General features: G+C 48.2%; 1 protein-coding gene across 7 annotated transcripts in view; it reads left to right on the top strand.

Moving 5' to 3' along the window:
- The window catches only part of nktr (natural killer cell triggering receptor), an 82,419-nt gene that overhangs the window by 48,416 nt on the left and 19,707 nt on the right, over positions 1–14,296 (top strand). For 6 of the 7 annotated variants that reach the window (XM_042332502.1, XM_042332500.1, XM_042332499.1 and 3 more), the window contains one exon: positions 177–264. In XM_042332502.1, the coding sequence (XP_042188436.1) occupies positions 177–264 (88 nt within the window). Of the gene's footprint in view, positions 1–176; positions 265–12,174; positions 12,259–14,296 lie in introns of those variants that run through there. The other variant, XM_042332505.1, reaches the window with a different exon arrangement.

Here is a 14,296-nt window from a genome sequence, read left to right as displayed (position 1 = left end):
GTAAAGGAATTTGAAGCCTGTGTCCCTTTCTAGACACGTTATTGTCGTGTTTAAGCTGCGGTGAGGCCTAGAGCAAGGCTGTTACTCTGTTGTTGGTGCAATTGCCAAGTGTTCAAGATAAAGTGCTCCCTGGTAGCGCCTTTCTCGACTGACCCAACTACTCCTTTCTTGGACAGATGAGAACTTTGTGCTCAAACACGACAGGGAGTTCCTGTTGTCAATGGCAAACAGAGGAAAAGATACTAACGGCTCCCAGTTTTTCATGTGAGTACAGCTCTTGCTTTCATGTTTTCTCAGCGCCGTGTAGGGAGGTGCCATTCATCAGAAAGATGGTTGTCCACGCACGTCAGTCATCAAGCAGCGTCCATCTTGAATGCGTCCAGACACATTCCCGGGTTGGGGGTGGGGGCGGGGGGGAAAATAGCCTTGCATTTTTGCAACCCCCCCCCCCCATTCATTCGCATCGATAGCTGCATGGGCTTGTGTGTGCGTGTGTGGTGTTTTTGTTTTGCTTGGCCGAGCTTTTTGATCTTGCCGCCCTTTTAAAAACTCCAAAAAAGGAAAAGGTCAGATCCCAACCCACATCGGCTTCAGTCGCTGCCCCATTAGCTGTCACCTTCCGATCCCTTCGGGTCACACCACTGACCCTCCGGCTTAACAGTGTCAGCTCCAGCATCGAGGCACTGGAAACGGTCTAAACACTAAAGTAACGAGGACGTGCTATGTCAGGAGCAGCAAATACCCCCGTAACAAGCACCTGAAGATGGGGGTGGAAGGGGACGAGGCGGGGGCTTTGAGGGAGAGCGTTCCAGAGTCTTCGGGAGTAATACAGTAACAACACCGTAAAATGTACACCCGTTAAGATGATAAGGTTTGACTCGCACCCTTTAGATTCCTCATCAAATCCTCTCGCTTTTCTGTCCTAATCGCCCAATTCTATTTGCCCAATTTTTTTGTGTGCGTTCCTGTGAACACCCAAAGTCCAATGCCAGCCTTAATCCAGAGAATAATAGCAGAGTGGGTGTGGGGGGGGGGATTGCAAATACTTGCAAAATGAGACGTCTTAACGACGTGATAAGGCACGATATCAAATGCAAGGATTATTATTATTATTAAACATCTGCGAGATGGAGAGTGCTGCCTATTAATTGTGTTGCCTTTACCCCCCCCACTCTCTCTCAAACACACAGTGTAATTTAGTGGGATCATTCCTGGGTAGCCTTGTGGGGTAGTGGTGTAATTCCTGCAGTAAATATTTGACGTTTGGGCCCCCAGTTCTGACTGAACTGAACCTCGGACACTCCTGTTGAAACAGCCATGTTATTGATCCGGGATTTTATTGCTTTTAACGTACAGCTGCTCACGAGGATTGATAGTGTGGCTTTCCACTCGGCGGGGAGGGGTGTCGGAAGTTATCCGCTGCAGAGGAATGTTCGGAGTCCACTGAAGTTCATCCAAATCAAAGCCTTTGCGACTCTCTCATACCCCCTAATCGATCTGATTCCCTTGTCAGTCTGCTCCTACTAGTAAAATCCGCCGCCACCGTTTCCTCCCTGGTTCGTCCATTTCACAGGTTTGCCGCTGTGAAGCGCTCTGAGGCGTCTTGAAGACGTGATAAGGCGCTATATCAAATGCAGCGATTATCATATAATTATTATTCTGGAAGGGTGAGATCAAATCGACTGAGGCCTTCTTAACCCACACTTTTAATTGAGCCCCTGGACTGTTGAACCGCTGCTATTGAAATGCCCTGAGCTTGGGAAGAAGCCAAGAAAAATGGGGGTGAGGGGTTTGGGTGGGGGTGCGGGGGCACGGGGGGTGGGGGGGAGAGAATAAAGTGCATCCTTGGGCATCTCCATATCCCAGCGCATGTGTGTATTCATTCTGTCTCGGGTTGGGATGAAGCATTGATGATATTTTTGGGGCTTTAATCACCATCTTTCTCAATGAGCTGGGATGAACGGCACCTCTCTGTATTTTTATTTTTGCATCTGTCATATTACGGCAAGTCTCACGTCAGTCCCATGTACACTTGTTGTTGTTGTTGTTATTGCAAATCCTTTTCTGTTCTTTACTTCCTCTTGTGTTTCGTGATCATGTAGATGTGTTTACTTACCGAAAAAGAGACTTTATTTTAATCCATTAATTAACTAACGGGGAGGAAAGAAGACATTTTGGATGTTAAAACAGAAGCTGATCTCTGAAAGGGCTCTAAAATTTCCGTTCCTTTTGCCTGTGAGTGATGGGGAGAGAGTTTTGAGTGAGCGATGACACCAATGCAGAGAATAGTGAGGGCAAACTTAACAAACTTTGCTTTATTCGATTCAGCTATTTGTTGTTGTTGTTGTTGTTGTTGTTAGTCAGCCGGGTGTCTTGACACACACGGAAACCCAGCGCCGAGTTTAAGAGTGTTCAAACCTCTTAAACATGGCGGTGGGTTTCTGCACGTATCAGACAAAAAAACAAACTTGTTGGACCGTATAGTGTTGCCAAACATGTCTGTGGACCCGTTGACATGGTCACCAGCGGATTCCATCTCGGTACGGTTCATGGCAGCTGTATGTCCGATGCTCTTGCCGTGTTTCTCCCCTCCTTTCAAACCCCTCCAGGCTCTTGCCTCACCCGACCTCTGACACCTTCTTAAACTCTACCAACCCGCCGGCCTCTGCTCCCTCCTGTCGGCAGGCTATGGCCTGCTTCACGTCCCCGGCCCTGTCCACTCCCGACCATCGGGCCTTCAAGCTACCTGTCTGCCACCACGCTCTGGAACCCCATCCCAGAAGCCATTTGCCTTCGACCCCTTTCCTTGCCTCCTTCAAGGTCCATCTCAAGACCTTCCTCTTCGACTGCGCCTTCGGTCAACGTCCCCCACCCTTGGCCCCATCCCTCAGGAATCCAACAAACTGACTGTCCAGCACCTTGTGACGCGCTCCCAACGTGAAAGGCGCTAAACGGATGCCATTTTGCTTGGTGTATTGCATTGTTCCACACCACTCACTCAGTCTGAATTCATTATTCGTCCTCACATCCATAAAGCCACTCATCATTGCTCCCTAACTCTTGCCACGTGGCCTGAACCTGCCATTTTGTTTCGGCCTCGGTGAGGAATTTACCGTAGCTGTAAAGCAATGTAGCCGACTCGACTCGAAGGCAGTCTTGTCGACTGTGAAAGCTGGATCCTGTTTTCACTGGACCACTGGTCTGCTCCTCACCTCCCGCCCTAACCGCCCTACCATCGGTGGCCGGGCTTTCAGCCTCTCAGCCCCCAGGCTTTAATCTCCCCCAGTGCCTTCGCCTTGCTTTCCTCCTTCAAGGCCAGTCTCAAGACCTTTCTCCTCAGCCGTGCCTTCAGCTCCCCTCTCGACTCTCTAACCCCTCCTCGCTCCCTCCCTTCCCTCCCCTCACCCTGACCATTTCCCCCCCTCCTGCTCGGGTCCCGACCCAACTGTCCAGCGGCTTGGGACGTCCTCCCGACGTGAAAGGCGCTCTATAAATGCAATCTTGTTGTTGTTGTTGTGTCTCAGTCACCCCAAGCTGTAAGTAACAGCAGACGTCCCTTCCTATGGAGAGCAGTGAGCTGACATTTAATCCAGTCGTCCTGTTTAATTTGCCCAGCACCAATTCACTTGCCACAGCTGAAAATTGATGGTCGCGCCAGTCCAGGGGTGGGGGGTGGTGTTAGATGATTGGAGTTGTGGTCTTTCACTTTGCCCTGTTCTGACTCAGTGTGGAGTCCTGTAGAGTATTGGTTAGAGAACTCGCCTCAAGCGAGATGATCCGGGTTTGATTCCTGGGCTGGGTGAAACGTGAGGCAAGTCTCCTCACTCCACGCGTCTCTGGTGACCCAGCAGTGAGTAGGAACCCGGTTGTTAGTCGATTGGCGGACGGCTTTCTGGGAGTAAAAATCCTTTTTTTGAAAAAATTTAAATATATCACTAATTTGGTCACTCAATCCACGACTCGCTGCCACATTCGCCTACAAATATGGTCACTACGCTTCACAGTAAATCCCGTGAAGCGCTTTGAAGTGTTATCTAAACATGCACGGTGCTGTATCAATTGTAAGGATTATTATTATCTATTATTACTCTGTAACGCGTAATGTAAAAGTTAAAATAATAGGCGCTGAAGAAGGGAGCAGAAAAGGCAGAGAAATCAAAAGTAACTTTGTCAAAACGCCGTTAACAATTGTACATTATCACCATCTAAATAGTTTGGGGTTTATTTCCACAGTAATGTGAGAACTACAATACAAAACCCAGACAAAAAGATTCTTCTAAATGGCCTATGTGTTAACAGACCACAAAATAAATATACGGTCAATTCACTCCGTAGTATGTTCTGTGAAGCGCTTTGAGACGTCGCAACGACGCGATACATTAAATGCAAGGATTTAACTAGTTAATTGTGTGCAATTATTTGTTATTTTCATGCACCCTTTTGGAGCAATGGACAGGTATATTTTTCAGTGAGTCCGGCTCGCAGGATCTGTGTGGCTACGCAGCATTCTGTGTAACTTTTAAGTTCCTTTATAGGAGAAATGGCTCGGTGGAGTGAATGAGCCTGGCTGCCTATAACGCTACCTTTTGCATGCAGGATATGTCTGAACTGCTGTTAACTGCTCGGATTCTGTCCTGTCTGCATTGCCACCCAGTGACAGACAACATGAAGACAAGTGCATTCTGTATCACAGTTTTTTTCCCCCTTCCCCTGGTGCGTTAGCTTAGACCTGTCTATTACTTGCGAGCACCAGGGGCACAATTTGGTCAGAACCCTTCAGGCCCTGCATTTAACTTGTGAAACTATACAAAAGAGATTATTGCAGTTAATAATAACTTTTATTTTTTTAACGGAGAAGCTAAATCTCTCAAATCACTTTTCGTAAAAATTGTGAATAGGAAATAAAATTGTTTTATTGGCAAAAGCGTCAACTGAACTGCTCCCGCCAACGTCCTAAAGACCACAGTGAATTGGGTTTTTGCAAAAAGACTTGGTATTTGAAATAACGCCTTATCACATGTGTGTGTGTGTGTCTCAAAGAGCTTCACAGGAGTATTAACCGTAAAGTGCAGTGACTGCATGTTGCACACAGCAATGACCCACGTCCCGCCTGAATAAAAAGGTGCCTTTACCTCCCATCGGAATCAAAAGGTAGACGGGACCTAAATTAATGACTCAAGCAAAAGAATTCCGATTTGCGCACAGTCATGACCCACGCACGGCTATGGAGTGAATGCCCGATTTTATCAAGGGCTGATTGGTGGCCAAGACACCCGGAGAAACTCCCTCCCCTTTTATTGCAGCAACAACAACAACAACAACAACAACAATTTACATTTACACGGCGACTTTCACGTCGGGAGGATGTCCCGAGGCGCTGGACGGTCAGGGATTTTGGACCCGAGCTGGTGGTTCGGATCAGGAGGCAAGGGAGGGAAGGGAGCAAGGTGACGGGACTGAGTGATGGAGTTCCAAAGGGTGGGGGAGAGAGGCAGAGAGGCTGAAGGCCTGACCATCAATGGTGGAGCAGGCTGAGGGGAGGGAGCGGACAGGTTGATATGGTGTGATTGGGTCTCAGAGGTAGGAAGGAGCTTGAGCTGTGGAGGGCTTTGAAGGCGAGGGAGATGGAGACAGGAACATTGTCTCGGTCTAACATTGGAGGACGGCACCTCACCCAGCACTGCACTGAAGCGTCAGTCTAGAATAATATGGGGACGACTTCAAAGTCTCTTATCAGCCAATTCGTTTGAATTGTAGCTGTAAATTCGGGGTGAGGAGGGGAACACAAATCAAGAGAAACAGGAAAAAGTCTCCCAGGTTTTTCTTTGAAACAGCGATGGAAAGCTAGACAGTGACTTTCCCCAAAAAAAATTCAAATTATTTTAACAAAGGGAATTATTTTGTAAAACTGAGCGCAATTGTAGAAATTATTTTTTAAATTAAATCGATGACCACACAAAAACTCGCTCTTACACAGCGCCCTCCGGGAGATTTAAAATCTGAGACTAGACGATCTGCTGGTCCTAACGTTTTCTCATCAATCTTATAGACACTTGGGAGAGACTGTGGGCAGCCCAAACTCACTAACTCACTAACCTTTAGGACTATTCACCACTTGAACTCAGTGACTATTTCTCTGTGTTTTTTATATATACATAATCTATATTTATTGCCTGATAACATAGAGGTTTGACAGAATCTCTATTGAGATGCTTCCTTTACAGTTGTGTGTACACAAATTTCCAGCTGTTTCTCCCATCCACCCCCCCCCCACCCCACCCTCCCCCCTCCCCCAGAACATTTGATCGCACCCGTTAAGTTATTTCGTTCAATGTTGGTCCATTTTTGTTTGATCCCATCTCCACACGTTACATGAGTAGGCCAATACAAGAGACAGACGCCATGGTTGGTTGGACAAGACCTCACGTGTTAATATCCTCGGACCTCAGTGGCATCAAGAAGCAAGGGGAAGGCGGGTGGGAGAGGGGCAGTGCAGTCTCCGTGTTACCTACCATTCTCTTCCTGCATTCAGCAGCTCCGCACCCGCACTCGGGAACTCTATCCCGCAATCCCTCCGCCTCACCCCCTCGCTTGCCTCCTTCAAGTCCCGTCTGAAGACCTTCCGCGAACGTTCTTTCGCCCCCCCCCCACCCCCACCCCCATTGCCGTTCTTTCCCCCAGTTTGTTCAATGATAAATGATTGTGTTGAGATTTCCCTGGTTCGGAGCCTGACCCACACGTTTGGCTCCCGGTCTGTGCAGAGAAACTTAGGCGATGGAAACTTTTTCGTGACTTTTTCTGAACAGAAGGGGATCGATTCAGCCCAACGCATCCCTGCCGGGGACGGGGTGGGGGCTGGGGAAGGGGGGAATTCTTGTAATTGCCCACATCGTCCCAATAAGTTAGGGCAGGATGGTCCAACTGCAGGCCCAGGGTATATGGTTTGGGACACAACATGTGCAAGCGACAGCCAGGATGGTAGAAAGGGAACTGGATGGACCTTGTTGTTCTTTCGTCCAGAAAATTCTTCTGCTTGCACAGGAAGACTACCACTTGGTTGAAGTAATTGGAGTGCCAGAGGGAGGGGAGGGAGGGAGGAGGTGGGGATGGGGGGGAATATGTCTGGGCAGTGTTTAACACCCGTTGTTTCAAGTGAGGGCAAACTTTCGCTATTCACAGCTCGGTGTTGCCATCGAGGCTGGGCTTGGCTTCTTGCAGATTTTGCCTTGTATTCTCTGCCCGCTCGAGCCACATCCCGTGACTGTGCTCACACTCGGTCGTGGGTTAACATTACATTAGAATCGGAACGTCCTGGCTAAGACGTCGGTTTCACTTTCAGGCTCGGGGCTAGGGTGGGGGTTTAAAGCGTCTATGGACGGAGCCAGAACTATTGCTTGTCAACCCCCACACCTCACCACCAACAACTTGTACTTACACACTCCCGGGCAGCGTCCCAGAGTGTTTGACAGTGGTGGAGCACGACTCCGAGCCAGGGAGTGGGGAGGGGTGGGGGGGAGGTAACCGTGGACACAGGTTGAATAGGAAGGTCTTCAGGCGCGACCTGAAAATGGAGAAGGAAGGGGCAAGGCGGAGGGAGGGATAGAAAGAGAGTGAGTGTTCCAGAGTTTTGGGGGGAGTAGCGGCTGAAAGCATGCCCCCCCCCGATGGTGGAATGGAGGTGGGCGAGGGGGACAAGCAGGAGGACAGAGCCAGTCGAGCAGCATCCCTTATCCGATGGGGATCTTCCAACCACCGGGCGATAGGTGCTTTTCGTCTGTTTTATGGTCGATTCTCCTCGAGTCCTCGACCGGAGTTTCGACCTTTACAAAACGCTCTTTGAACCAAAAGGGAACGACAACAGTCAGCTGCGTTTGTATAGCGCCTTTCACGTCAGGAGGACGTCCCAAGGCGCTGGGATCTGTTGAGAGCTTTAAAAACCTTTGGTTTTCATCGCCAGCGGGTCACACCTGCAGACCACAACGCCATATGGTCCTCAGCTGACACGCTGAGTGTTCCTCAGACAATACCCGAGAAGCCGTTGGTGTAAACTATGGAGTCTTATCCCTGTCGGACGCAGTCTAATTCTGGAAGATCTGGCAGCTTCGAAAAACGAATCGGAGTGTTGGGAGTTAGACGCCCAACCGCCAGCCAACTTTCAGCTTTGAAACCTGCAGTGAACTCACTCCAGATCTTCGGACACCCACTTTACTCACGGCCAAATAATAATAAAAAAATAAGTCGGGTCATTCGATCCACGACTGCTTGTGGGACGCCGTTGGCTGCCGCCTTTCGCCCGCAAAGCGTACAGTCAATTCACAGTCACTACTCTTGTGAAGCGCTTTGGGAACATCTCAGAGGACGTGATGAGGCGCTGCATCAAAGCCAAGGATTATTATGATTCGCTCCTCTTATTAATCGCGGTGTCCGGGGGCCGAAGAAGGCATAAATGAGGCTTTCAGGTGTAACCGCACAACTGGTGTCCAGCCTATTTGCTGCCAGACAGTTTTGTAACGCTTTCCAGCCTGTGTGCGACTTGGCGTGTGCGAGGGCATCTCTGTGATACTCAACCCACTCTCCACCATCTGCTCTCCAGTCAGGGACAGCACAGAAACTGGGTGTTTGCCCATCAAGCCTGCGCTTGCATTTTTTTCTCCGCATGATTCCCCCCTCCTCCCCCACCTGGATCTGATCCCGCTCTCCCGCTCTCCTCCCCTTTTAATGTTCCTCCTCTTCAAGCGTTTGTCTAATCCCCTTTTACAAGGGGCTCCCGGTTTTCCTGCGTCAACAAAGTTCATCCGACCTTGCTGCCTTACGCTGCCTTAAGGCCCTCGTTAAAGAGAGGAGGACTCTCTTTCGTGCAGCCTGGTCTTAGTCTGAAAATAACCAGTTGGCTTTCATTTCCGTGCCACACAAGCCATCTCTTGGCAACACAGCAGTCAGGTTGCTACGTCCTTGGCCAGTTGCCACCAGCAGCCTCTTGCAAAGGGAGTTCTCCCAATCGGCTCTGGGAAAATATACAGTCAATCCACTTCACAGTCCACTGTGTGAAGCTCTTTCGAGACGTCTCGACGGCGTCTTAAGGCGCAAGGATTATTATTATTAAAACTCTGATTTGAAGGTTCGACTCCTTACAGTTTTCTCCACGCCAAAACCCTTGAAGTTTGGGTCAGTTGGCGATCCAAGCTCAACGTCTGCATGAACGTCACCTCGTGCCCTCCATCCACTCTGCGGCAACCTTAAAGACTGGGTGCGGACCTGGCTGACTGCTCATTTGTGCCACTCTGGCTGTCAGCGCTCATTCCAATAGATTATGGACCCACTTTCCTGCATCAGAAAAGCACATGAGGACTTGCTCATTGTCCCCGCATTCCCCAGACCTGCATGAATTGGCACACTTTCTGTATCCCATCCTCAGCACCTCCCATCATCTGGCACCTTAAAAGGCCAGCCACGAGAATAGTTCCATCTCCCACTTACTATTTTGACACGAATCAAAGCTGGAGCCCCGACTTGATTGATCCATTGAATTTACATCAACTCAATCCACGATCGTTTGCAGGATCCCGCAAAATAGTGGGTTTCGCCCACAAAATAGACAGTCACTGCACTTCGCAGTATATTCTGCGAAGCGCTTTGAAACGTGTCAACGTCGTGATAAGGCGCTGTGTATGAAATGCGAGGATTATTATTATTAGGATAGATTGATAGGAATTGCAGCGGTGTAGGAGGCTGTTTGGCCCATTGAGCCTACGCTGGCACTGTTAGAGCTATAAACACTTCATTGCAATCCCCTTCTCTCTCTCTCTCTCTCTCTCTCCCCGCATCCTTTTACATTCTCCTTCGAATATTTGCCTCATTCCCTTTTAAATATCAAGATCTTACCTTCAAACAACTAGTCGTAGAAAAACTGCCCGGCACGAAAACCTTTCTTAACTCGAACCGATCCTGAATTTATACCCACTGCGCTCCCCCCTCTCTCTCTCTCTCTCTCTCTCCCCTGCACCACCCCGGCCCCCCCCCCCCCCACCCCCCAAAAAAAAACTCCGGCCCCTTTTTGTTACTGATCTACCAAATCGAAAGGTGCGATCTTTCACCATTTTCTCAAGAACCGCTCAATTTGGAGGAGCTGCGTTCGATTCCCCCACTTAACCTTCGCTGAAGTCAAACACCTCAGGCCTCGGGAATTATCGAGCTCTCTCCACGCCTCACGCTATGTATGCTGCAGAAGTGAGCTTGATTGATGTAGGTCGACGGCACCAGATACCATGGGAGCGAAGCCCTCGGTATGTGAGAAAACACCACTGAGGGTGATTCTTGTTGCGGGTGTAGACCGCTTCTGGGTCTCTGACCCGTTTGACCTTGCGGAATAACAAGCGTCGCAGTATTGCTCGTGACTGCACTTTACGGTAAGTGGACTGTTTTCAGATTTTATCACCGCTCTGATTGTCAACCGTCCCCCACAAAATTGTCCCTGGTCGAACTGCAGGGTTATTGGGATTATTTTTTCTTGACCGGTAGCTTGGAAACAAAAATGGTTATGAGCAAGCAGTGAGCGGCGCAGTGCAGCGCAGCGCAGTGCAGTGCAACGCAGTGCAATGCGCGCAGCCTGACCTGTTTATAAGCCGCGGGTTTGGGACCATAAATTTAAATTAAATTAAATTAAAATTAGTCAGTTACACTTCCGGGTCGACACGTCCAGAGCTGATTGTCTGACTTCCAGCGCAACAAGCCGTGGGCAAAGGAGCTCGCCAGTCAGCACTGGGAGCCAGACAAATGCTACAACTACAATAATAATATTATTATTATTAATAAGACAGCTCGCACTCCCCAGGCGATATTATGTCAAGGACAGACTGCAGTCGGTTGCGTTAAGACGTCTTGTCAGACTGCAAAACAGATTGAGAGATCGAGTGGTTTGCCTTCGTCATTCAGCTGGGGAGATTTACCCCTCAGCCGTTTAAAGCAACACATTTTTGTTGTTGCTGGGGGGGGGGGGGGAAAGTGTGGTCAGAGTCACTCATATTCCACCCCCATCATTCGGGAGGGCCTCATCAGTAACTGGGAATACAAGTTGTCGTTCTTGTTGCACTTACTTTCACCAGACCTGCTGGGATAGGATCAAAGTGACCAGATTTCCAAGCATCGCGTTTAAAAGTTTCCTCCTTATGTTGCGTTCAGGCTCCGCCACTGTGAAGCGCTCTGGGCCGCTCCCCTGCGTGAAGAGCGCCGTATAAACACAAGTTGTCGTCGTGGTATATCACATCCTGAACTTGTTGTCAGCGACGCTACACAAACTCCTTCTCCTCTTGTTAGATCACGACTGATGACCTTACTCTCTGGCCGCGCTCACGGTCACCTCCTCCTCCTCCTCCACCCCCACCCCCCCCCTACCCACCCCCTCCGGCTCGATGTCGGGCTCCGTCTCTGTTAAGCGCCCCGAGCCACTGCTCTGCGAGACAGACGCTATATAAATGCAACTTGTTGTTGGTTACAATAATGTCATCGTAGGCGATGCTGGAAACTTGGGTCACTTTGACGCTCTCTAGCTTTGACACCCGAAACTTGTATCTTTACCGCCCGCCCCCACCACCCGAGCTGAATGAACGCTGATGCTTAGGTCTAGCCGTCGAGGGCGAGAGGGGGGAAAAGGCCCGAAATTAACATGGCTTCAGCGAAAGGGGAAAGCAATCCACGGCTGTCTGTGGGGACGCTGCCGGGCGCAATTGGCTGCCGCGTTTCGCCCGCAAAAACACGCAGTCAGTTCACTTTACAGTGCATTCTGCAAAGCGCTTTGAGCTTCTCGAGGACGTGGGAGGGCACTGTGTCAAATGCAAGGATTATTATCTATTATAAAGCGAGGAGCAAGCATTCGTTTTGTGCGTTCCGGACGCGGAAGGGGTCGAGTGAGCGAGTGTGTCGATCCGTCCTTTTGAAGTAAAAAATGTTTTCAAGCCCTGAAGCTTCTCAAGTCTACTTAATAAAAATATGCGAATTTTTTTTCTATTGTGCATTACTTTCCCCCCACCCCCCCCCCACCCTTCGCCCCGAGTGCTTAAAAACACACAAAATGATCCTCTATCGCTGTGTTGACGTTTGCTGTCTTGTGTTTTGATATTGTGTGTTTTTTTTAACATATACATCTATATATATATATATAAAAAACTTGGACTCCTTTTTTGTCTGGAATGTATTACAATTTCTCTCTTGCCATTTTTGTGTAAAATTTACAGAATCAATCTTACATCCTGCTTTCCAAAGGTAATGTGCCATTACTATAAGGCTGTGCTTATCTGCTTAGTATGTTGTTGATTTTTTTTAAAGAAACTATACGTTTTTTTTCATGTAAAAAAAAATGCGTTCACAACTTTCTCGTCGTAACTGTGATTTGGGTCGAGGTGGCGGGAGAGGGAAGTGGGGTGGGGGGAAGCGGGAGAGAGAGGGAAGTGTGAAGATCTATAGCTACTTGTGATTTTTTTTTCTCTGCCGTCTAACAATAAGCTACAAGAAAGGGGGAAGGAAAGGACGTGGGGCAATCAAGTGCTGATTTTTACCAATCTAACGTACTTAGAGATACAGGACTGGTAACGTAACATACATACCCTATGGTACAGTGTCATTAAACCTATTTCGCCCACAAAATACACAGTCAGTTCACTATTACAGTATATTCTGTGAAGCCCTTTGAGACGTCTCGACGACGTGATCAGGCGCTATGTCAAATGCAACGATTATTATTATTTTTAAACGCCTTTAACAGCTGATACGCAGTTGTCGGAGAACAGGAGGTGGGGGCGAGAGAACGTAACTGTTGGGCTCAGTAGCATTTTAGCTTCACTGGGGACCCACAATTGACTCAACACATGATAGTTTTACTGGGTGTCCAACCTTGACTCCTTTACCCAAGGCACGGGACCCATACTTGACTCCTGTATTGCTTGTACAAGATTGGTAAAAGTCTGGTATTTATTGCAAACTGTCGCTAATTTGGTGCACTTATATTAATGATTTTTTTTTCTGCTTAAAGAAACTTTCTACCATTCTTGAGTGTTCAATGATCTGTTTAATTGTCCCCACCCGCAGAGGTGAATGCGTTCTCTGTATAAAAAATTATTCTCTTGAAATTATGTTACCGTAGTTAAGGCAAGCCAGCTGTGCTTTTGAAGACCGGATTTTATCTGTGGTTTGTTAGGTTTAGATATTTAATGAACAGACCACAGACACAGAAACTTCACCACAAGAGCATATGGAGGTTGATTCAATATGTTTCTCCCCCCCCACACACACACACACACACGCACTCAGTGCAATCACAAGACCAGAAGCAATTGTGTTAAATTCATCAGTTTAGGTCCAATGCCTTGCAGCTATCAGATGCGAATCCACTATCTCGTGTCATGAGAGGTGTTAATGATACATTTTGTTCCACTGACACACATTTAAAATTTGCGGAAACCAATTGCAGTGCGGAGGAAGGACCAGAGAAGCCGGGATTGTTCTCCTTAGAGCAGAGAAGGTTAAGGGGAGATTTAATCGAGGCTGAGTTAGGCTCTGTTAAGCTACTCTGCGTGGAAGGCACTATATAAGTGCAAGCTGTGGTTATCGTATGAGGTTTTTTTGATAAGAGTAAATTAAGGAGAAACTGTTTCCTCTGGCAACCAGAGGACACAGCTTTAAGATAATTGGCAAAAGAACCAGAGGGGAGACCAGGAGAATTTTTTTTTTCGCAGCGAGTTGTTACGGTCCGGAACGCGCTGCCCGAAAGGGCGGTGGAAGCAGATTCAATAGTAGCTTTCAAAGGGGAATTGGATAGGGACTTGAAAAGGAACAACTTGCAAGGGTTATGGGGTGAGAGCGGGGGAGCGGGTCTCTGATTGTTTGAGAGCCTGAGTTCTAGTTGAGTGTTTGTCCAAGGTTTCCATTGATGTGAAAGGATTGCTCTGCGGGTTTTCTGTTCCAATTGCCTGATGTGTCAGCTCCTGATCCTATTTCAAAATCTCTGCTTAAAATCTAAGTAACAGTGACTACATTATATGGAGCCCTTAATCAGGTGGTCGCAGTCTTAACAAGAGCTGTCACTCTCACAAATAAGTAAAACGGGTCTTGGCTCATTACTTTAACACACTCATAAACTTCTTCTCGCTTTGTTACCTTGCAAGAGAACAAAACACAAGGCATTTATAAAGACGTGCCCCGAAATACCAGACTAACTGCGGAAAATGTACTTCGGAATGGATGAGTGGGTGGAGATGGATTCCTTCAGTTACAGCAGCTCTGGATTAGAGTGTGTGACTTTGCT

The sequence above is a fragment of the Callorhinchus milii genome, unplaced genomic scaffold (assembly GCF_018977255.1).
Source record: "Callorhinchus milii isolate IMCB2004 unplaced genomic scaffold, IMCB_Cmil_1.0 Scaffold2, whole genome shotgun sequence".
NCBI classification, from domain to species: Eukaryota; Metazoa; Chordata; class Chondrichthyes; order Chimaeriformes; family Callorhinchidae; genus Callorhinchus; species Callorhinchus milii.
The sequence above is the reverse complement of the archived record's forward strand: the minus strand, read 5'-3'. Positions and strand labels throughout refer to the sequence as shown.